This window comes from Rhizopus microsporus (assembly GCF_002708625.1).
Source record: "Rhizopus microsporus ATCC 52813 unplaced genomic scaffold scaffold_14, whole genome shotgun sequence".
NCBI classification, from domain to species: Eukaryota; Fungi; Mucoromycota; class Mucoromycetes; order Mucorales; family Rhizopodaceae; genus Rhizopus; species Rhizopus microsporus.
In genome coordinates, this window is record NW_019671929.1 from 143,466 (window position 1) to 165,733 (window position 22,268).

The 22,268-nt window shown below is 37.5% G+C and overlaps 12 protein-coding genes across 12 annotated transcripts; 6 read left to right on the forward strand and 6 right to left on the reverse strand.

The window, feature by feature from the left end:
* Positions 1 to 843: 843 nt before the first annotated feature.
* Positions 844 to 1,418, reverse strand: RHIMIDRAFT_260078 (uncharacterized protein). Its single transcript, XM_023611441.1, has 2 exons — positions 1,063 to 1,418; positions 844 to 931 (listed from the first exon to the last, which is right to left on the reverse strand). Exons 1-2 carry the CDS (start codon positions 1,354 to 1,356, stop codon positions 914 to 916), a joined length of 312 nt encoding a protein of 103 aa, XP_023463912.1. The 5' UTR covers positions 1,357 to 1,418; the 3' UTR covers positions 844 to 913.
* Positions 1,419 to 3,399: 1,981 nt separating this feature from the next.
* Positions 3,400 to 5,266, forward strand: RHIMIDRAFT_293605 (uncharacterized protein). Its single transcript, XM_023614004.1, has 2 exons — positions 3,400 to 4,282; positions 4,352 to 5,266. Exons 1-2 carry the CDS (start codon positions 3,493 to 3,495, stop codon positions 5,188 to 5,190), a joined length of 1,629 nt encoding a protein of 542 aa, XP_023463913.1. The 5' UTR covers positions 3,400 to 3,492; the 3' UTR covers positions 5,191 to 5,266.
* Positions 5,267 to 5,302: 36 nt separating this feature from the next.
* On the forward strand, positions 5,303 to 6,462 carry RHIMIDRAFT_314794 (uncharacterized protein; the record flags this gene model as incomplete). Its single annotated transcript, XM_023614959.1, has 5 exons — positions 5,303 to 5,373; positions 5,430 to 5,592; positions 5,643 to 5,810; positions 5,866 to 6,053; positions 6,109 to 6,462. The coding sequence occupies exons 2-5, from the start codon at positions 5,454 to 5,456 to the stop codon at positions 6,460 to 6,462; spliced, it is 849 nt and encodes a 282-aa protein (XP_023463914.1). The 5' UTR covers positions 5,303 to 5,373; positions 5,430 to 5,453.
* Positions 6,463 to 7,140: 678 nt separating this feature from the next.
* RHIMIDRAFT_239684 (uncharacterized protein) lies at positions 7,141 to 8,213 on the forward strand (the record flags this gene model as incomplete). Its single annotated transcript, XM_023609216.1, has 2 exons — positions 7,141 to 7,452; positions 7,512 to 8,213. The coding sequence occupies 2 exons, from the start codon at positions 7,141 to 7,143 to the stop codon at positions 8,211 to 8,213; spliced, it is 1,014 nt and encodes a 337-aa protein (XP_023463915.1).
* Positions 8,214 to 8,226: 13 nt separating this feature from the next.
* On the reverse strand, positions 8,227 to 8,899 carry RHIMIDRAFT_35726 (DUF1242-domain-containing protein). The gene is made up of 3 exons (XM_023615148.1): positions 8,604 to 8,899; positions 8,427 to 8,536; positions 8,227 to 8,343 (listed from the first exon to the last, which is right to left on the reverse strand). Exons 1-3 carry the CDS (start codon positions 8,604 to 8,606, stop codon positions 8,241 to 8,243), a joined length of 216 nt encoding a protein of 71 aa, XP_023463916.1. The 5' UTR covers positions 8,607 to 8,899; the 3' UTR covers positions 8,227 to 8,240.
* RHIMIDRAFT_239685 (uncharacterized protein) lies at positions 8,672 to 9,191 on the reverse strand (the record flags this gene model as incomplete). Its single annotated transcript, XM_023609217.1, has 3 exons — positions 8,672 to 8,795; positions 8,851 to 8,962; positions 9,011 to 9,191. The coding sequence occupies 3 exons, from the start codon at positions 9,189 to 9,191 to the stop codon at positions 8,672 to 8,674; spliced, it is 417 nt and encodes a 138-aa protein (XP_023463917.1).
* A 49-nt stretch (positions 9,192 to 9,240) lies between these two features.
* RHIMIDRAFT_239686 (CDK5 regulatory subunit-associated protein 1-like protein) lies at positions 9,241 to 11,343 on the reverse strand (the record flags this gene model as incomplete). Its single annotated transcript, XM_023609218.1, has 8 exons — positions 9,241 to 9,610; positions 9,661 to 9,983; positions 10,041 to 10,195; positions 10,247 to 10,273; positions 10,329 to 10,674; positions 10,725 to 10,835; positions 10,888 to 10,989; positions 11,044 to 11,343. 8 exons carry the CDS (start codon positions 11,341 to 11,343, stop codon positions 9,241 to 9,243), a joined length of 1,734 nt encoding a protein of 577 aa, XP_023463918.1.
* A 2,342-nt stretch (positions 11,344 to 13,685) lies between these two features.
* RHIMIDRAFT_239687 (uncharacterized protein) lies at positions 13,686 to 14,307 on the forward strand (the record flags this gene model as incomplete). The annotated part of the gene is made up of 2 exons (XM_023609219.1): positions 13,686 to 13,730; positions 13,807 to 14,307. 2 exons carry the CDS (start codon positions 13,686 to 13,688, stop codon positions 14,305 to 14,307), a joined length of 546 nt encoding a protein of 181 aa, XP_023463919.1.
* A 967-nt stretch (positions 14,308 to 15,274) lies between these two features.
* On the forward strand, positions 15,275 to 16,615 carry RHIMIDRAFT_205816 (guanine nucleotide binding protein, alpha subunit; the record flags this gene model as incomplete). The annotated part of the gene is made up of 6 exons (XM_023606856.1): positions 15,275 to 15,404; positions 15,456 to 15,640; positions 15,690 to 15,850; positions 15,916 to 16,174; positions 16,230 to 16,383; positions 16,428 to 16,615. 6 exons carry the CDS (start codon positions 15,275 to 15,277, stop codon positions 16,613 to 16,615), a joined length of 1,077 nt encoding a protein of 358 aa, XP_023463920.1.
* Positions 16,616 to 16,846: 231 nt separating this feature from the next.
* Positions 16,847 to 18,451, reverse strand: RHIMIDRAFT_293611 (DUF303-domain-containing protein; the record flags this gene model as incomplete). The annotated part of the gene is made up of 2 exons (XM_023614005.1): positions 18,170 to 18,451; positions 16,847 to 18,093 (listed from the first exon to the last, which is right to left on the reverse strand). Exon 2 carries the CDS (start codon positions 17,963 to 17,965, stop codon positions 16,847 to 16,849), a length of 1,119 nt encoding a protein of 372 aa, XP_023463921.1. The 5' UTR covers positions 17,966 to 18,093; positions 18,170 to 18,451.
* A 366-nt stretch (positions 18,452 to 18,817) lies between these two features.
* On the forward strand, positions 18,818 to 20,609 carry RHIMIDRAFT_245336 (uncharacterized protein; the record flags this gene model as incomplete). The annotated part of the gene is made up of 8 exons (XM_023610185.1): positions 18,818 to 19,065; positions 19,128 to 19,199; positions 19,250 to 19,367; positions 19,426 to 19,693; positions 19,758 to 19,811; positions 19,872 to 19,985; positions 20,055 to 20,323; positions 20,379 to 20,609. The coding sequence occupies 8 exons, from the start codon at positions 18,818 to 18,820 to the stop codon at positions 20,607 to 20,609; spliced, it is 1,374 nt and encodes a 457-aa protein (XP_023463922.1).
* Positions 20,610 to 20,712: 103 nt separating this feature from the next.
* Positions 20,713 to 21,977, reverse strand: RHIMIDRAFT_245337 (polygalacturonase; the record flags this gene model as incomplete). Its single annotated transcript, XM_023610186.1, has 3 exons — positions 20,713 to 20,881; positions 20,936 to 21,547; positions 21,604 to 21,977. The coding sequence occupies 3 exons, from the start codon at positions 21,975 to 21,977 to the stop codon at positions 20,713 to 20,715; spliced, it is 1,155 nt and encodes a 384-aa protein (XP_023463923.1).
* Between the last annotated feature and the right edge of the window lie 291 nt (positions 21,978 to 22,268).

Below are 22,268 nucleotides of genomic sequence, written 5' to 3' on the forward strand. Positions count from 1 at the left end.
TGCAACTCTTGTGAAAATATGGCGTTCACATCTGCTTTTGTAAACTTCCACGGCATCCAATCCTGCACAGGATGTGGATTGCTTTGGCAACGGGATATAAACGCTTCAAAAAATATTTTCAAGATCGCCAATGGCATCCTTCGTGGATGTGGCAGACCTCAAGCATTTTGTCACCGTATCGAACACGGTTCTCCTTCTGGAGTTTAGACATTTACTCCTAGTATATATTATACCCTCTAAACAAAGAACTTGCATACTTTAATTTCAGACGATAAAATTAAATAGGAATTCAGACAAAAAAGGAATTAGTTTTTCAGACAAAGCAAAACTCGTATTCAGATATTTACCTGTAATTATCTAAATGTCTAATTATAGACAAACTGTTTACGCTACAGTGATTGACAATTTTTTGCTGTTGCTGTTGCTTGTTTTTGGTCTTTCAAAAACAGTGGGTCAGCCATTTCCTGTCCAAATTGCTAAAGAGATTGCCATCGTATTTTTTGCAGCATTCACGCCTCGCTGCCACAATGTATTGCAGGTTTAAGAGTAATCATTTGGCAATTATTGCAAGCCTTGGAGGTATTGAATTCATCGATGGTGACAGTAATAAGGCCACCCTCTCTTTCCCGCTTTTTAAGGGCCTTCCACAACTTCCCTGTTACCCCACAGCGGTTACCTCTTAGCTTGACTAAGTCCTTCCCAAACATTCCGTCCCCAAAGACAACCAACGGTACCTTTCTGTTATTTTCCATATATGACAAGGTTTCCATTTATTCGGTCTTTCAAAAAAAAAAAAGTAAATATCATCAACAAAAAAAATATTAGTTGCTTACTTTGTCGGCACATTGGTTGTAGCCTTGGGGCAGCTTTCTTCTTCTTCTTGTTCTTTTTCTTCTTTTTGCTTCGTCTTCTGTTATACTTTGCGTCCCCAGTAAGAAGAATATTAACCATTTTACCGGCCGCTCTCTGTCGACCTTGATACAGAAAAAATTGAAATTTTGCAGTGTCGCTACGATAAAAATTAAATAGCGTATTCAAATGACTGAGGATATACTGAACATAGACAGTATATAATTGGTAGGAAGTTGTCTTGTGGGATGGCATCTCACTTTCAATTGATTCAGTTCGAATTTCTTTTTTCTGTCGTCTCTGGTCAGCCTGGTATCTCGTAGATCCGGTCATGTGATAACATTCACGGATGGTACAACGCAATAGACTATGAGCTTTTGTGCTTACACTCTCTGCCGCTGTGAAAACAGTCTTTCTCCCAGGATCAATAAAAAGCGTCCTGTAGCTGTTTTGTACTTTGTTGATATCGAAGTCATGTAGTTTGAGCTCAAGATCTACTTCGTTCATTGTTGCACGCTTGGTTGATCTTTTGTAAAATAGACAGCCAACACAGAAGCCGTTCGATTTAAATATGTTGCCAAACATGGTGTAGTTGTTTCCGCATGGTTCAAGGTCGTCGCTAAAATAAAAATAAAAGATTAATGGTTTCCTGATAAGATGTCAACATTTTTGACAACGATCTATAATACCTTTTATATCTGAAGGCAGCAAAATTTATCACACTTTCAAAGAATGAGAACTGATTATCATACCCTTCTGGTCTTGATCGGGATACAAATGATGCCAACGCGTTTGAACTAATGGCGATTGATCTGAAATGCAAGGATGGCTTCAGAAATACTCCAAATAGCTGTGGCAATGGGAGTCGGCGCACATCATAGGGTTTGTGGTTTCGATGTTCAACCTCGTATTCGGATAAGATTTGACAAAGAACACGTATGTGTTATTCTGGTTTGCGACTGAGAGTTTGTAAAGTAACTTTGTTTGGGAGTAGTACATTGAGCGACTGACAAAGATTAGTAATTAATGCTTTTTGGTGTTCCTGCAGTCATGTCGCACAACTTGGCCAATGCGGCTCCCCGCCACAAACGAACTGATACCAATATTTAGCCGAAATGTCAAAAATGTCATTCAGATGTACGTTCTACATATGAGAAAAGTATGATTCTAGTTTTCCATTTTTAAAAAATACAGCAATCGTTGTTCAAAATTCTCAACAATATGGTTGTTGTAGCACGTCTCCAGCTCTTTGCAGGCTTTGGTGAGACATTGGCTGGCCTCCTTTATCAATTTTTGCTGATACACAGCATTTGGATTTGTGTCTTTGAAAGTATCCTAGTATTATATAAGGTCTGATGGTGTATTGGCGGTATTCGTTATTTTCTTTCCATTGACCAGTTGGCGCACTGAGTACCAATATTGTTGTGTGAAAATAGCGTGAGGTATGGAATCATGGGATTTCGACAAACAGTAGCTATTAGTCAACAGTATTGGCCTGGATACGATGTTGCGGATGTCTCTCGAACTGACAATAATCTTGTTTTTGAGTATCTCTTTGTAATCACACTTGACAATAGAGTTCAACGGAAGCTTTCTAGTGAAAGCTATATACGGAAATCCAAGGCTTCTTGCAAGCATTTCATTCTTTGCGAGATTGTAGTTGGGACATAAACGGGAACGTGACGTACTGTGACCAATTTGTTGATAGCTTTTGCAAATTACTGTTGAGTTTGTGCCCTCCATTTGTCGTTTGGCTTGCTGTTTAGCTTGCTTGAGACTTGAGCTTTGCTTTCTTTTTGTTCCACTAGATGTTCCAACTAACAATAGAAATATCATTAGCATAGTAAATATTTCAATATGAAAGACGCAAGTGAAACACCATCATCAACTGAAGCTTCCTTATAAAATTTACATTTGTAATACTTGTTATTCGCGTGTCCTCTCTCTTGACAATCCTCACATATCATATCTATATAAAAATTACGCTATAAGTAATATAGACTTACTTGAATTGATTATTATCTTTTACCTTTAAACGGATTATCTACGTTTCCTTCTTCAGGCTTTCTTTTATCGAGAACTGATAGTTTCTTTTCGAGAATGAAATTCTTAAACGTGTTGTCGAAGAAAGAGATTCAAATTTACCAGCTTTATTTGATATTTATTCTATATAGGAAAATGTGCCAATCCCTGCTTCACGCGTTCTTCTTTTGTTGAAGAAATCGTAGAGAGAACCCATCCGACTTGACAACATTACCAGAAAAAACCATTATAGACTGGTATTTCTCATTCATATATTAGCGCTGTTACAATAGAATCCAAGAGAAACAGTACAAACAGGTAGAATTGGCTTGTCAAAGATTAGCCACCGTAAACAAGGTATCCTTACTAAAGGATAGGATCATTGTACAGATCAAACGTCTAAAATATCAATGTCTATTGTCTGAATTTCTATTTAATTTTATCCAAAAAAGGTAATCTAATCACTTGAAAGTTGATTTTGATTTGTCTAGAAATACTATCTTTTTTACTCGTAACACACAACACTGTTATCTCTTTACTGCTCAAAAAGTCCCCTCGTTTCCTCTCTTTTGAACTCAGAGCATTAAAAAAGTTTTACCTTTCTTTTTTTCCTACTTTGCCATGAACTCGCCATGTGTTCAAGAACAACAGCCACAGAAACACTTTATTCCCCAGGCAGAGGACATTTTAACGGATGAGGATCTACTTGAACTATTTCGAATCATTAAGCTCATTATTAGGAAAAAACCAGATACAGAAAGAATAGCCAAACTGTACTTTTGTATCGTCTATGCCTTGGGTGATCAGTATCCGTTTCATAAACCAGCACATGGAGACCATATCATTTTCAGGGACGAATTCATGACCGGACACGTTCAACTGCCTTTTTCAGCTTTTTGTACTTGTCCTGAAAGAGCAGAATCAATACAGCAACAGCAGCCACCACCACCACAACAACAAAAGCAACTCTCTGTTTCTTACTTGACAAACCCTTCAAGTTCTTCAGCACCTCTACCTAGACTAATATCCAAATCAGAAGAAACAATGACAGACCGATACTCCGTTAGACCCTATACGCATATACGACCAAATACTACCATTAATAATATTACTACTACTACTACTACTACCTGGTCTCCTGAACCAATACATAGCCATCGTTCATCAGAGTCAAGCCCTGGGATCGACGTAGTCATGGAACCAAAACAGAGAGGATTTTATTATGAGGACGGAAGAATCGCGAGAGAACCGCCACTGTTACAGAGATATGCCGAGCAAGGCGTACTCACACAAGCATCACTATTGAGAAAACGGAAAAAACATACACCTGATTTGGAATATCATGAATTATCCATCTTACCACCCAAAAAACCCAAGATACCTCATCGACATGGAGAATTTAAACAAAGACGTAAGATCTCTCTCTCTCTCTGTCTTGAATGGATGGGCAATGAAAAAGGTTCTGACTGTATGTTTATAGGTGATGATATTATCAGTCGAATGCGAACCATCATGATCACCGACCTTGAACAAAAGGCTCAGCGATTACCTGAGGATTTTAGTTTGGCGATCGAACAAGTCAGTTTACCGGACGACCTTGATGCAGATCAACTCAATACAGACGAAGCAGGCAAACTGTTGATGCCTGCTCTGATGATCCTCACACACCATTCGAACATGAAGCCACACTTGGACAATGGAATGAACCAGAACGGGATTTACTATAATAATGACTACTTTAGATTGTATCTTGCATTTGTACAGTTCCAAAACATATTTGCTCGTCTATTTCCAAATGAGATCATAAAAATTGCCACACCAAGCTCGCTGGAAGATGAAGCTGAAAGCCTGGTGTCAGAACGAGATAAAGATCGAGAAAGGAATGTAAATATGAAAGCATATCGTGTCTGGATCGAACCCCGTTTGACGGAGACCAACTGGGCCGCATTCAGACGAAACGTTATGGTCGGTGAGCGAATGATGCAGTTGACCAAGGTCGTTGGCCAGGGCGTGCTCTTGATGACCAAGGAATTGAGTGGATCAAAGCTACACTTGACATTTACAAATAACGAATGGGATGAGTTCATCCAAGGTCTCAGTCAAGGCAAGTGGGATGAAACGATCGATTGGAGTCACGAAGATCAAGAAAAGATGCAAGGCGACAGTGAAAGTCGGCTTGTGAATGAATTAAGATACAAGTTTGATACTCACTTTTGGTTTACTGACCAAGGCACGCTGGTTTCTCCTGCAGAAAGAAGAGCAGCAAGAGCACAAGAAAAGGAAAAAAGATTGAATAAAGCGCGAAATGCTGCTTTATGAAATTTATTGTTCAGTGTAGATAATCAATAATATTTTGTACATAAAGAAATTAATAATGACTACAACTTGGTGGTGTTATCAGTCCTTTTCTTTCTTTTTTTTTTTTTTTTTTCTCTATTGTTTCCCAACTTGTCATCTTTTTTTTTTAAGAGAGATATAAAAAAAGGCGACTCGTAAAACAACGTTAGTCAACGCTTTTAAAGAAAATTCAATATAAATAGTCTTTGACTTTTCTTTAGTTACTTTTTTGTTCTTTTTTAATAATGTATGGAAAGCGATCATTTGGAGATGCTTTTACTTTGGAAATCAGCCAACGAGTTATTTCTATTATAGCAAAAGAAGCTGGCTTCGATGCAATTCAACCTGCAGCATTAGAATCATTGACCGATTTACTCGGTTCTTGTGAGTGACCATGTCTCTTCCTTTTTTGCCCTAGACTCACACTCTTGTAGATCTTGAACGACTCTTAATAAAAGCTCATTTATGCGCTGAACTTGGTAACCGTGCAAGACCCAACATTCATGACATTACGAAATCACTACTTTCTGCTAATGTCGACATATCAGCATTTGAACAATACTTATCCGATACAGTTCATAAGACAAATATAATCAACTTGGGTAACTTGAAAATATCACCTCTCTCTCTAGCAAAGCAATATAATATTTTCAATAGCTTCAAAGAGTAAAAAATATCTAAAGACGACAAGATCAAACGAGTCAACGGTAGAGAACACGCCTGAATTCTTGCCTTCTGATAATGAAGACTCTGATGAAGAAGTAGAGCGAGATAGTACACGACCTGGCTATGTCGCATCTCATTTCCCTACATTTCCAAGCAAGCATTCCTTTAGACAAACACCTGTAAATTGTATACATGTAACATCCATATATACGCCATGTGACACTTTTATAATAGATTTATATTAAAAGACCTGATGATCCGCAAAAGGTGCGAGAGCTCAATTCACAGCAGTCAAGAACAGTAGAGGAAAATTTGAAGAAACTGATGGCTACAGAAAATCAGATATTGAAGGAAACAACAGGAATACAAGTAGTTGAAGATGAATACATGATGCCTATTGTTAATTATGAAGGATTTCTGCAAAGAAGAAAAAAGTCAAAGCAAAAAGGAACCACGCTTAACGTCGAGGGATCGAACCAACCAAAAGACAATTCAAACATGCAAACAGCAGAGCAACAGCAAGAAGAAGGAGAAGAAGAAGAAGGAAACATGATAACAGACGATAGCAATCAGCAACAAGTAGAATGAATCAAATAAAGTGACAGTGTAAAAAAAATGATTGTTTTATACATGCAAGTGATTACATAAGTTCATTATTACTACAGTTGTAAAACGATGGATGTGCAATGGACTTTAAGAAAGAAACTGGTCAGGAACTGGTGACTTCATTTCAATCATGAGTTATCTATATTTGTTAATCTAATCAATACCTATCATGAGCTTGAAATCCAAAGACTATGATCAAATTGCAATACGAGCCGAATTAAGACAGAAAGTCACCTTAGCTTCATCCAAATTCAATAGATCAATATATATAATACCATCAAACCAAAAAAGCGTTTCCGTTGTCAGTATGTCTGTTCATTGAAGCCTTGTATTGCCTTAAGAACCAGAAAAACATTTCATAAATGTGCATAATTTATAAGTGATGGCTTTATTATTTGTGATGACTTAAGAGAATATCAATATATGATTTTTAATATTCCTTCTTTTACCAGTGCTTAAATAAAGAAGAGTTTTTCTTCTATTCAGTTGTGTAAAGTTGTAAGCTCTTTTTGATTCAGTGAAGAACGGTCGCACTTTGCTGTTTTTTATTGGCTGAATTCAGTCACCGCCTAGTTAAAGTGTGGTACTGTGTGATTTGTAATTGTTACTTTCTTTTTTCTTCCCTTTTTTTAACTTTTTTTTCACCTTTTTTTTTCTATAATGGAGGATAACAACAACAACAACATATTTGCAGATATTGTATCCAAGATTGCCCAACAGGGTAATAACCCTGATATCTCTTTTTTAAAAGATAATCCAGAAGCACAAACTATGCTTCTCATGGCTTTATTATCCACTAATAATAATGCAAGTTCTCCCACTGCCACAGTTCCCTTAACACCCGATTCTTCTGTTTCATCGCCTAATGAAACAGAGAAGCGTAAATTTGATTCCATGAGTGGCAATGACAAGAAAGAGTCTTCACCAACCAGAAGAGTAGGAAGAAAACCAGTGACAAGTGAAGATGAAGATGTAATATGATGGATATATAAATAATATACTTTTCTATTAACTTGAATAATATCATATAGTCCGATGATCCTAAAAGCAAGAGAAAGGCTCAAAACAGAGCAGCACAAAGAGCTTTTAGAGAAAGAAAAGAGAACCATGTTCGACTATTGGAAGAAAAAGTAAAAGAGTTGGAAAAGTTGAATGCTGAACAAAGCACAGAGCTTCAAAAGGAAAATAAGATGTTGAAGGAGATGATCACCAAGCTTCAGACTGAAAATGCTGCTCTACTTTCTTCTTTCAGCTATCCTTTATCCAACAGTGTTACTCAAGATGAAGAGCGACCTCAAAAGATCGTACGAGCCTCTTCACCTATTTCTCACTTTGATAGTTTCAGTAGCACTGCCTCAACTTCATCAACGAGTCATACACCTGAGGCAACGAATGTAAACGACATCCTTGGCTTGGACACAAGTTTACCTTCTTCTGCCTTATTGGATCATTCAGAGTTATTTGGCCATGCATCACTAGATGGCATTTTCACAGCGGATCCTAAACAGTTTGATTTCTTCTATCCCTTAGATAAACCAGCAGCGACAACAATACCCCAGCAAGCAGACGCTGCTGAAGAAGTGGTTAAACTATGGGACAAGTTGGAAGGAAAACATGACTTCGATATTGATTCTCTCTGTGATGAAATGAAAAAGAAAGCTCAATGTAACGAATTCAATCACGAAGAAGAGCTTAAAAAGGTTATTGACAAACATCTTTCTTCCCATCAATAATAATATATTTTGTATAATTCTTTATTTTTAATGAATCATTAAAGTAATACTCATCACAATGCATGCAAGGGAAACATAAGGGCTTAATCTTTCACCTATTCTTGCTGCTTTCCAGAATAAGCCAAGTAGACTACACCGACAAAAACAGATACACAGACAGACACACATAATCTATTAGTTTTTTCCGTCTCTTTAATACTCATTTGCTCTTACCCAGTTTTATTTCTATCCAATAAAGAAGGTGCCTGTGCTCGAATGTAAGTACAAGTGCAGATGGTCAGTAGAATGACTAAAAGTAAAGACTGAAAGTTGAATATGGCAGACTATAAAAAGGAAAGAAGGAAAAGGGAAAGTATTAGATTTTGACCATGTCTTGTTATTTTACTTTACCATCACCAGTAATTTTTAAGATGAGAGAGAGAGAGAAAAGAATGACAAAGAGAGTCGTGTGACTTGGTTCATAACGGAAGACACAAGTTCAGGTCTTTATTCAATTGTTCCTTCAAAAGAACAAATTCATCATATGAACGATCAAAGACTTCCTTAATGTTCTTGTTTACTTTGCGACCTTGCTCTGGCGGACTAGATATTATTTATGAGTATATATGAAAGTATGCATATAATGTGTGTTAATTACTATAAATTATATTTATCCCAATGATATTTTAGTCTACAGAGATTAATAACAATATCACGTTCATATCCATTTCTTTTGGCTGCAAGATTGAGAAGTTCAAGAGTATTTTCGACTATCAAATATATATATGAATATAGGTGTGTGTATTAAAATAATGTACCTTTTGGTCTTAGTTCTCTTAGAATAGTTGGATCTGTACAGTACACATAACGATCGAATCCTTGTCTGATCAGACCTTTGATCATTGGCTTTTGATTTTTAGCTGTTCCTTCAACTGCTGCATAACCAGTCTTTAAGAATAATTTATATAAGCGTTTCAAGTGTGATGCTTTATTGGACATTAGAGAAAGAGAGAGTGAGTGAGAGAGAGAAAAAAGAGATTCTATTTTTTTATTTGGCGCTACTGAATTCACGAATGCTGCAAGGACCCAAGGATGATCCAGTCAAGCTTGCACTTGAAGCATGAAGAATACGAACTTTGACATAATCTCCCTTTTTTAACGTCTCTTTACTATCATCGTGTTGAACAAAGACCTTATGACCGCCATCTGTTCGTCCACTTATTTTTGCTTCTATTCCATACTTTATCTTGGGTCTGTCTGAATCAATCAGCACTAGCTGAGTTGTTCCAATCAACGCTTGATTCTTTATGGACGCCTCTCGGTGGAATGTGGTAACAATCTCTTGAAGTCGTCTGCTCTTTGTTTCTTCCTCCACATCATCTATATATTTACGATGCGCATGGGTCTTTTCTCGCATACTTGTAATAAGTCAGTAATGGGCTCGTAAATCTATGTTCTTCCTCTTTACCTGTAAGCAAACATAAAGGCTGTATCATATTTGACTTGTTCCATCAAACGCACCGTATCTCGATGTTCCTGCTCAGTCTCCCCACAGAAGCCGGTAATGAAGTCACTGCTGATCCAAACATCTGGTATAATCCTTCTCATTTCTGCCACAAGATCCAAATAAGCTTCTCTAGTGTATCCTCTACGCATTCTTTCGAGTACGGTATTACTGCCTGATTGAATAGGCAGGTGAATTGAATTACAAATATTGGGTCGTTCTGCGATCAAGTGTAGTAGATCCGTTGGAAAGTCTTTTGGATGTGGTGATGTAAATCGTATACGCATCTATATATGTATATCAGTCAATCTCCAATGTAACCTTTATTTGTATATCTCTATTACCTCTGGGTTAATCAAACTCACTCTATCTAGCAGTTCAGTAAAACGTCTACCACCTTTCTTTCGTTTATAGATTGTTTTAAATCCAGAGTTACTCAATTGAGATCCAACGCCACTGCTAGACATAAAGTATTTTGACTCTGATTCATCCCTATAAGCTATTAAAATCTATGTTAATCTCATTTGTTATTTATAATATTCCTTATTACAATTGACATTTTGGCCCAACACGGTCACTAATAAAGAAAGAAAGATCAGATAAAGGTACTCACTTAATCTTTTAATTTTTACCTTCTTTAACCCCTTGATCACTTAGATATCTCACTTCATCTAGAATTGAATCAATCGGTCTACTTCGTTCGATGCCTCTTGTAAATGGCACAATACAGAAAGCACACATATTATTACATCCTCGCATAATAGACACCCATCCAGAGACGTTATCCATATCTAAGCGCATTGGCATGATATCTGCATAAGTTTCATCTGCTGATAACATCACATTAGCCACTCCATCATATTCATCCTCTGCTAAAGAAATAAGATGAGGAATAGATCTATAACCATCTGGACCACACACAATATCCACAAGTCGATCTTCTTCAAGTAGTTTGCTCTTTAATCTCTCAGCCATACACTACACAATAATCAGTTCTGTTTACCTTTTCCCGACTATTTCTTACTTACACCCAATACACCAACAATAGGAGGTGAATCTAGATTGATCTTTGTCTTGTAGTGGCGCAAGTACTTCAATCGCTCCCATATCCTGACCTCTGCATTATCTCTGATTGCACACTTTTGTTACTGTGAGTGACTGTTTATCTAAAGCACATCCCGTACAACTTACAGTGACAAGAAACACAACGTTGGCATCATCTAAGCGATCTGTTCGTTGATATCCAGTTTTGGTCATGATTGAATTCAATATTTCTGTATCATTGACGTTCATCTATTAAAGAAAACTAAGCTTCCCCTTTCTCTAAACTGTCAAGAAATTGCCTACCTGACATCCATAAACCTCGATATAAAACTTTCTCCCCTTTCCCAAATTCTCGCTTTGTGTTTGCAAATAAGGAACACTATCAGGTTTAATCAAGGCTGCATCTAGCTTCTTTTTAGGTACTGTCTGTGCTAAGAAATCACTTAATGAAGGAGATCTATTGTCAATGATCAGTCTTTTCTTTCTTGTTGCTTTTGCTGTAGTTTCGGATATAGATGCTGAGACTGATGCAAAAGACGATCTCAAGATCTTTGGAGCATTGAAGGAAAAAGCAGTGCGACAATAAGAAGAAGAAAAGAACATTGCTGCAGAAAAAAGAAAAACAGTTGACAGATTTTTTGTTGGGAGGCCCAGTAACAGAAAAAAAAAAATCGCTAGCCAATGAAATGACTTTATTTACAAAAGATAAAGAACAGGGACACATATAGTAGAATGGAAGGGGAGATAGAGGGTGGACTTCTTGAAGACCTGAGTACATACAATATATTCGTAGAAATTGTAGCTAGAAAAGACTTCACTATTGCCGTAGGGAAGTGATGGAAAAAAAGAAAAAGGGAAAAGCAACTGCGTTAGTCTTGTAATATTAAACTAATGATTGACCCAAATGGGCCGACATAAACCACGTTATTTTATTGGACAGATCCCATCAGTTTCTGCGACGTGTGTGTTAATACTACAAAGCTGCACACTACTCATCATTTGCATATTTCAAAAAAAAAAATCTTCATTTTAGCATCAGTCTCACTTCCTTTATAAATTATATTGGTCAAGTTGACTTTAAATAAAACCCGGACTACTGGCTCACCAGTGCTCCCTTATAAAAAAAAAATAATACTACAAAGCTTAAGACCTGTATTTTACCTGGGGACGCTACCTGTGATATCACATTATTATTACACCTGTATAATTTTGGTTCTTTGTTGATCAAACTGACAACATAAAACTAGAATAAATAAATAAATAACCACATTTTATTTCTTTCTTCTTGAAAAGACACAAAACAAAATAAATTCGTGTTCTACAGCAAGGAGCATAGAAAATAATCTGCTCCCTGAACAAGTTTAGCTTGGTACCATACATTGAAACGGTTTGTTGACGACATCACAGGTAGTACACGATTAAAGATTTACTTTTACATGATGCATCTATTCTATTTGTAGGTATCAACCCTAGCACAAGCAATAAGGAAAGTGCCTTACATCATCTCTTTACTGATCCTCGGAATAAGTTCTTCTATCTATTACAGAGTAGCAGTACGTCAATGACAGTTCCATTGCATGTATCTGATTATTCTGATACACTGTATAGATATTTTGGGTAATACTTTCGATTATGTAACAACTATCAACTCTACTTCACAAAATATGTTAAAGATGCTACAAAGACAGAGAATGAGATCACTGCGATGCAAATGAAACAAGGAAAAGACAATCTGATGATGACCATCACGGACTACAAACCTAAGAAAGTATGCTTTCTTCGATTGAAATGTTGTAGGTATTTTTTAAAAGGCAAACACTACATGCACCAGAAAATAAGCTAATGCTACAGGCACTTCTTCTCCTATACATGTGAGACTGTCCAGTGGAATAATGCAAAATACGAATTATTATAATTACACGTGAACCAAGCGGGTCCCTGTTTTTTTTGAAAAGAAACAAAACAAGTTGGTTACTCTATAAGTCGTGTTTAGCTTGATGCTGCATAATAAAAAGTTTTGTTGGACTATATCATAGGCAATATCTGGAGGCAATGTCCATAGGATTAATCTAACTTCTAGTGCATGTAGTGTTTTCCATTTGAAAAAGTTGTCAGAATCCTTGTCAATTTTTTTTTGAAACTTTATCATGCGTCTGATTGCTGAAGCTACAAATTGACTGTTACTTCTGCTCTCGTCATCACGCTTTACAAAAAGGCGGAATGAGTACAAGAATGAATATCAGCAGTCAAGGTTATTCCACGGTTATTGTAAGCTATCACCCCGGCTTAATTGAATATATGATTCGAAATTTTCATGTGAACTCGGTTCATTCAGTTAAGGGCAAGTACAGATGGCTTATTACAAAATAGTAGATTAGCTTAAAAGCGTTATCATAGGCGATGCATCTGTTGCCTTCTGAGACGAGCCCAACGGTAGGGCCAATGCAAGTTTGACGTTGAAAGCCAAACAAATTACTACAAAGGAAAAAACAATAACAAGATTACGAAGAGGAGTCAAAGAAGATTTTCGTATAGTAAGGTCAATAAACACGTCTTTTATTGGCTTAAATGATGCGAGTTTTTTGGTTTAAAGATAATTACACTTTTTATTACCTGAAACAAACATAACGGATACTAACAGAAACTGACTTGTACTACTATCCTTGCTGCCAATTATACAATAAAGTACACAAAATTGAATCTTGCTTTCTCTACTTGTATATTTTTCAATATATACTTTGACTGTATAACGTTATCATGTTTGAAGATCTTTATGTTCCTGCCATAACTTTTTATAGTTGCCAGTTTTGTTCTTTGTATTTAGTCGTTGACATCCTTTTCTTCTTTCTTTCTTTCTTTCTTTCTTTCTTTCTTTTTTTATTCTCATTCAAATAGATAACTCTCTCATAACCACTGTTAAAAACGGGATTGTATTTCCCAAGCACATGTATATGAATCCTGAAGATGAGGCTTCCATGTTCCATTTGCATGTATTTTTTGAGGAGAGGTAATAAGAGTTTAGCAGATAAATGATAAACGTTTACTCATTCTGACAACCATATATAGAAAGACCACTCTCTTTGTTCATTGCACATTGGCTTTGACGATTGGAGCCACTCAGACTTTCAAAAAACCTTTGCTTATAACCTCTTGAATCACAATGATCCTGTGCTCGTACAGTTGTCTGGTAATCTAGACTATATCCGAACATTCAATGGCTTGGATATTCCAACTTACAGCCCAGAGACTGGAATATTGACTATGATAGTACGCTTTTCTAGATTACAGCAAGAATCATCTGCCGCATTAGTGGCAAAAGCGTGCGCTTCACCTGGGCCTATTTATCGTCCCTCTAGAATAGCAAGGGCCGAAATTACCAGTCTTCCGGAAGTCAGCTTGAGCAATGTCAAGGAAGGACATGAGACTTGGGTTCTGTTGCACGTGGGCTTGGGTAGTGATATTGAGGACAAGTATCAGGCTATGGCCGTGGAATTTCCTGCCCTTCCTATAAATGAAGTTGTTCCTCTATCTCCTGTAGTAGAATATCACAATATGGACACGTCATAACTTGGATTTCAAGGCAATGTATTATGTAGGTAGCTTAGGTATTCCCTACATATGAACTATTGCGCGTGATGTTGATAGGAAAAAAAATACAAACCGTGTTCAATAGGCTAGCTGATTCTTCTGGTACGAAGACCATAATTTGCTTACACACTTTCGACACCCACCTTTGACCATGTCTCGTCTTCTGCTTCTCCAACCTCATTATTGGCGAACATTTGGTCCTCTGAATATGTCAGCTAAGGTCCTCACACCATGTTTTTACCTGTTACATGGCCATGTCCCTACGGCTACTTTACAGTATACCTGGAATCCCAGCCTGTATCCCTCTCCGCTGTGAAGACTCTGCCAAACGGGCACCAAACCGCTTTTCCACCTCTTTATAAGCTGCCCTCTCAAACTCAACTTTTGGTTTTCAATCCTCCCGCGATACTCTCTAACAGACAAGTTCCTCAATGCTGACGAAATATGGTCAGTGCTCACTTTCTTTTTTCAGGTAGACGAGAAAAACACAGTGGATATAGATGTTCTTAGCTTCTTTGGTTCGGGTATAGATACTCTATGGAGACATCGCCGAAGTTGCGTTATCGATGACACTCCGTGGCATACCACTACAGTCGTCAGCATCTTTGAACTGGACCATAGCAACTTCCTATCGTCTTTGCATTTTGAACGGAACTGATTTTTTTTTCTTAATAAACTGTTTAAAATAACCTTTAAAGGACTCCTTGCAGAAAGATTTATTACCAAAAAAGATACTATTATGTATCATTCTCTGAGTGTCTCACAAAAGAATGTTCAGGGGAAATTTCACTTGTGTGCGTGTAAACAGTATGCGGCTTATTTACTTGCATATTGCAGAAATCTGTTACAAAATATAATTGGATAAAGATACATTGCATAAATTCCCTTTAAATTTACGATCATTCCTTTTTCTACCTCTTTTTTTTTTTTTTTTTTATAAAAAGCCATGGGTGCTTGTATTAGTCTAGTTAAACCTAGTAAGAATGACCCTGAAGTGCAACGAAGCAAGAGCATAGACAAGCAGATCAAGGCAGATGAGAAAAAGATGAAGAGTGAAGTCAAAGTGCTATTGTTAGGTAGATATTATCCTTGATTTTTCATTACTTAAAACATTCCTTTGTTATTAGGAGCGGGAGAATCTGGAAAGTCAACTTTGATAAAGCAGTTACGTTTGCTCCATGCTTCAGGATTTGATGATAGCGAAAGAGAAAGTTATCGAATCGTTGTATTTTCAAACATCATTATGGAAATGCAAACAATATTTGAAGCTATGCAGTTATTAAGTATACCTTTTGAGCATGAGTCCAATGCAGTAAGTGAAGACTACAGTGTCCCACATTATTTTTAAATTCACGTATTAGCAATATATGCCTTTAATACAAGATGTCAGACAATTAGGACAACGAGAACCATATCCAGCGTCATTTTTAGAACCATTAAAAATTCTTTGGGCAGATGCCGGTGTACAACGCGCGAGAAGTGAAGCCAACACCATGTTTGCGTTACACGACAATGCAATCTAGTAATTTTTTTTGTTGATAGCAAACAGCTCGATTGTTTAACCTCCCTTTCTCTTTTTTTGTATAGTTTCTTTTCACAACTAGACAGATTCTGGGAACCTGGATATATGCCAACAGATCAAGATATTGTTAGGTGTAGAGCTAAAACCACAGGAATTGTCGAGACAACGTTCCATATCGGACCTTTAACCTACCGCATGTTTGACGTTGGCGGACAAAGGAGTGAGCGGAAAAAATGGATACACTGTTTTGAAAATGTCACAGCTGTTCTATTCGTGGTAGCAATCAGTGGTTATGATCAATGCTTAGTTGAAGATAAGGATTCAGTAAGTAAAATGTATATGAAAGAAAACATAAGCCAACCTTTTTTTCTTGCAATAGAATCAAATGCATGAGTCGCTCATGTTATTTGACAGTATCTGTAATTCAGTCTGGTTCAAGAATACGTCAGTGATCTTATTCTTAAACAAGATAGACATATTTAAAAAAAAGATACGCATATCCCCTGTTTCAAAATGGTTTCCAGACTTTGAAGGTAAACTTTATAATTCTTTTTTCTTTTATTAAACCTCTTAATAGGCAATGATGATAGTTTTGATCAAACCGTTGGATATTTCAAGAGACGATTTCACAGGTTAAATCAAAACAGTAATAAGCGTTTATATATTCATTGTACGGACGCGACCGACGGACGTCTCTTAGACAACGTCATGACAGCAGTATCTGACATTATTTTAAACGAAAACCTCAACACCTTAATGCTGTAACAATTCTGTATATATTCCACACTCAAGCAAACATATATTTACATACACTACATACCAATGACAATAAACCACGCCATCTTCTATTACTTATCAATAGAATACGCTTCTTTAGATGACATTTTAGCTTAATTCTTCATTATATTATGCAATTGCAGTGAGCTACTTTGAGTAAAGTCAACCAAATAGTTTTACCGTTTAAACAAAGAGGATAACAATCTATAGTTAATATGATCATTTATTATTATTTACTGGAAGTTTCTTAAAAGCAGGCAAAGCAGAGCCACGCTTTGTGACAAGGTTTGGTGATAGCTGAGAACTCATGCCATATTTTACATATATCGCCCCTGTCGCAGTAGGTTTGTGCGAAAGATACAATCGAATGTCCTTACCTTCTATTTTTGCGTCAATAATACTAGTGCCATTCGCACAGTTTTCAATTTCAAACCCTTGCACACTTTTTTGATCGTCCCATTCATCATCCATTTGGCTGAACGAAAGCCTAATAGAGTACACCGAGGTCGAAATGAGATCAACCTGCTCATATGTTGCAGATTCACATATCGGCGTGGCTAACTCTGCTTTCTTTTGCATCGCTTGGATCGCTGCCCGTGCCAAACGTCGTCCAACTGTCTGCAGTCCAGAAGCAGAGAGATGCACCCTGTCATCCAAGGAACAGTCTAGACTTGCAACCCCTGCTGTAGTCGATTTGTATCCAAACAGTTTCCATTGGCATTCTTGCACATTTCGCCACCCCTTCACCGCCTCTTCTCGATCAAGACGATGAGTACCGATCTGGACAAAGGCGATTGGTAGGTCCGAACGCGTATCTGATCGTAAAAGATCAAGCCAGAGTTGGAACCTTTCCTCGTAGGTTCTTGATAGCTCAAGGCTGACTGCGTCCGATTCCCCTTGATACCAGAGTACACCAGCAATGTGGCTTCCAACCGCACGAATTTTATCAATCATGGCGCCATACAGTGTTGTCTGGACCGTATTTTGGTTTATTTCGGTAGGTCGTTGCCAATCATGAAGCGAAGTGCCTCCGTGAGCACAGGCTACTAATCCAACAGGAACATTCTCATTCAGCTTTTGATATTCTTGAGCAAAAGCTAGGCCGAGAGAGGCTCCTCTAAACTGTAAAAGCTGTGGGTTTGCCACAGTGGGATCAGGTAAGGTATTATGTACAGCTCGTGGTGACGCAAATAGTTGATGAGTAGGCTCAGACGCTTTTCTCCAATGCTCGGTTGAATCGTACAAGCACACATGAGGTAAGGAAGGGAGGTAAAGAGGTTGATGGGTGAAAGGATTCTTTAGGAATCCATGACCACGCATGTTACTTTGACCTGCCATGATCCAAATGTCGCCAACAAATACATTATGACAATCATTTATCGTATAAGGACCGCCTACAGGTAGATCCACTGTCTTGTTGTCAACGATGACCTGAGCACTGTTTGTTGTAGGATCTCGCTGAAGAACTTGAAAAGGCGAGACATGAGTGTAAGTATAGCTCATGGATAAAAAAAAAATGACCGCTGCTCTGCGCGCAAATACCTTGAGCTCCGATAATAAACAGTTCGTGAAACAGGGGACACCATTCCAATTATTCATAGTTGCACTAGAAAAGGGGGAGAAGAAGACAAAGGTTTATAATAGCAATGGGAAAAGCCATTTCTTTCTATTATTTCCAATTAGTATTAGCACCAGCCCATTGTGGTAAGCTCCCCTTTTATTTTTAGAGGGAACCTTGTTCTATTTAGGAACAAGTTTGTATGGCTTAACAAAGCCTACCAAATCTGGGTCACCATCTGTATGTAGATGGGCACAAAAAACTGCGCCTCGTCATACCATGTATCTAATATGCACAAGTATAAATTGTTTTCTTACTAATCCTTCTTTTTTCCTTTCTTTACTCTAAGAGAACGAGAGAGTACAAATACCAAAGCATGCAAATTGTACACATTCTCGGATTACTTGCCATTAGTGCATCAGTTAAGGCAAACGTTCTCAACTCTCGAGTACTTTCATGTAAAAATTGAGATGAAAAATGTATCAACCGTACCTTGACCAATTCCCCTGTCATTTATAAATATAGCTTGTGGATACATAAGTAATAAAATATATTGCTATGGTGGAGATATATCAAACATCTTTAATGTATTCCGACCGGAGGGTCGCTTATACGTACTTGATATTGGACAAATGTATGGACAACAAAGCAGTGCCTTCAACAACAAATGGAACGAAGTCATAGCCAGTAATAACTTTGACGTCGAAGTTAGACGAGCTCCAGAATCTGTCTTTTTCCCAGAACAAAATCAAATCGTGATCATAGGAGGATTCAGTAGTAACACACCCTTTACCAACCAAACAATCGCCTACGACACAGTTAGCAATACCTGGAAATCATTACCAGCCTATTCCGAACCTAATAGACCTCGACGTCAAATGTATATATGTATACCCTAACTTTATCTGCTTTTTATTTACCTTCTCCTCTTTTTCATGATAGTTACTTTGCCACGTCTATCAACTTGATATCAGCAACAAATGATACAGCTGCATTCTATGGCGGCTATGAAAGGTAATCTATAAAAACTAACAAGGACTGATTAATATACTAATACTATGTAGTTTACCTTCCACAACTGTTCCCATGATTTCTTCAACTGGACAAAACATCACTAATATAAATAACGGAACATCCATCAGAGGATTTGATTCTTTGACGGTATTCAATATCACTTCACAGGTAAAATCATGTAAAAACTAGATGCACTTTAATGTCTAAATATCTCTCTGCAATATAGACATGGAGCTACTTTTCCCCTCAGCAAGCATTCCCAGATCCAGATTTCTATCCCAATTCTCAATCAGCAACATTTAATCCTAGGACTGGCAGAATTTACTACTTTGGTGGAAGTTATTATACGCATACAAACTATGGACCTATCCGATTCCCTTTTAGTAAAACATATATATTCAACACCATCCAAGGTACTTGGAGTTTACAGCCACTTTCTGCAACTATTGGTAGCGGTGTACCTTCCGACAGAATCTATCATACGACTACTTTATGTAAGATCTTAATTAATCACAAACAAGGGGGAGTAGGACTTAATGATTTGATATATACACATAGTGCCCAATTCAGATCACATCCTTTTGTATGGTGGAACAAACGATGGAAGAATTGGTAAATAGGGGTTTATCAATCTTTTTCTCTCTCTTTTTCTAACTACTTTGTTTGAATTAGGTCTCACGGATTTCTGTTATACACTTGACTTAACCACTTACGAATGGACAAATCAAGTCAATGTTACTGTTCCTACCTCTGTATCAGCAAGTGGTGTTCGATATGGACATTCAGGTAAATTATCCCCCCAAAGAAAAAGAGATTAAAGATATGACTTATCCTTTTTTTTTTTGGTATTTGTAGCCGTTTTGGTAAACACGACATTGTTTATCTTGTTTGGTAGTGATATCAATGGCAATGGCAGTCCAAATCTGCTCACATTTGATATTTCCAATGTATCCAACATTCAATATACACCTACCTATCCTTTGCTTCCTGCTACAGTTAGCAACCCAAGCAACCCCAACAACAACAATAATAATAATAATAATAACACCTCAATAGCAGAACCTGCTCGTACAGACTTAAGCAGTGGAGCCAAGGCTGGTATTGCTATCGGCTGTGTATTGGGAGTAAGTAATGAAAATAAGCATATATCCCACATCCTGACTTATATATACTTGACAGGTTGCAGCTATTGCAGGTACTATCTTTTTCTTTATGCGCCGTAAACGAGAATCAAAAGGAGGAGAAGAGGTGATGCAAGTCGATTGGGATAAGATTGAAAATCAATATAGAGAAGTTCAGGCACCACCTATTTATACAACCCATGCACCATCAACGAATGACGTTGTCAGACAAACACCTGATGTCTTTCTTTCTGAACCCACAAAAGGGATCTCTCCTTCAGCTCATTAGTTGATTATTTAACCTTTTTTTCTGGTTTTTTGCTTACAATTTTGTTCATATAAATATCAATTTCCTTTTTTTATTGATTTATAAATTAATGCCTTAATAAAACTTAAGAGGAACAAGCAGCAATACTGCTTGATCCTGACAAGTTAACGCAAACGTTCTTGGGAGTCTTGGAAGCCTTGGTAACAGTAAGACCGCTGATGGTAAAGTCTGTGCATGGAGTCTTAGTGGAGCAATTGACGTTGAGGATAGGATTACCAGCACTAGAAGCAGAACTACAAAGAAAATAGGTTAAAGAGAGAGAAGCATGATTTTGATTTTTAGCTTACCCAGTGATGGTATTGAAAGTAACGTCGCTGATGGACAAGGAACTAGCATCATTACTATTACAATAAGACATCTGGTTCTTGTCACAGTAATGAGTGGTGACAATAACAGGGTTATCGACATTGTTGAGGTGAACATTCTTGTAAATGACATCAGAGACGGAACCCTTACCACCGGGCCAGGTCTTGATTCTGACACCATTCTGGCAGTTATTACAGGTACTGTCGTAAACACGAACCATCTTGACGGTTTCTTGCTTACCACCCTTACCGAGAGAGCCAACACTGAAGCCATGGCCACCGTTACAGATGATGTTGGACAGAGTGATGTTGGTCACGCCTCCGTTGATAGCAGTACAGTCATCACCAACAGTGAGATGAGAGTTTTGAAAAATGATACCAGAAGAAGAAGAAACGTCCAAGGCATCCGTGTTTTTGGCGAGCTTACTGCTTGTAGAGGCAGTGTTAAGCGTGATGTTGTCCAAGACGAGATTTTGAGAGTTAGTGACGCCAAGGTGCGCTCTAGGAGCATTGATAATACTGAAGCTACCAATATTTGAGTTGGTAGCAGAAATGCGGAGAACAGTAGGTGCAGTGTGATCTTCAGCATCGTACCTAAAAGCGATACAGGGTGAATCAATGAAATGGCTGTAAAACAAAGAAAAACTTACCAAGCTTGGCCATTACCATTAATGGTGCCGCCACCATACATCTTGATATTATCGCCCTTCAATTGAATGTAATGGTCTCCATTTTGCCAAGAAGAGCTACGAGCAGGTAAACTGATAGTACCAGCAAGGTTAATGTTGACATTCTTGAGGCCAGAGATAGTGACAACACTCTTCAAGTTGTAAGTTGTGCCTTTGGAGAAAGTGACAGTACCACCCGTCTTACATTTTTCAAATGCCTCGGCAATAGTAATAGCATCATCAGAGCTACTCTTAGCGACAACACAAGTGTTGGTAGCAGCAGCAGAGACATTGTTTATTCCAGCAGAGAGAAGCAAAAGAGCAGTGATAGAAGTTAAAGAGAGGAATTGGACCATGACTTGTATTAAAAAATGGAATGAATATAAAGTTGTTTGCATACAACAGATGTGTTCTTTTATATGCTTGATCTCTCTTGTCGTGTGACAACGACAAGTATATAAAAAAGGCACTAAAGCATGCAAATAAAAACATAATTACTGTTTTATCAGGTTGATATTGCATTCGATTCAAATGAAACGATTTTCCCAATACATGAACCGGTTTGTAAGATTAATGTTACTCGAATGTTTGAATGTACCGCGGAGAGCCTTAAATGCCCATTTTTGGCAAAATAGTTTCAATAAAGA

What these genes read in the sequence shown, in the direction of transcription:
- RHIMIDRAFT_260078 (XM_023611441.1), bottom strand. Translation starts at nt 1,356, where the DNA reads ATGAACGAAGTAGATCTTGAGCTCAAACTACATGACTTCGATATCAAC.
- RHIMIDRAFT_293605 (XM_023614004.1), top strand. Translation starts at nt 3,493, where the DNA reads ATGAACTCGCCATGTGTTCAAGAACAACAGCCACAGAAACACTTTATT. An exon ending in TGGAGAATTTAAACAAAGAC is followed by an intron (nt 4,283 to 4,351) that starts GTAAGATCTCTC and finishes GTATGTTTATAG; the next exon opens with GTGATGATATTATCAGTCGA.
- RHIMIDRAFT_35726 (XM_023615148.1), bottom strand. An exon ending in TTGGATAGAAATAAAACTGG is followed by an intron (nt 8,344 to 8,426) that starts GTAAGAGCAAAT and finishes TTGTCGGTGTAG; the next exon opens with TCTACTTGGCTTATTCTGGA.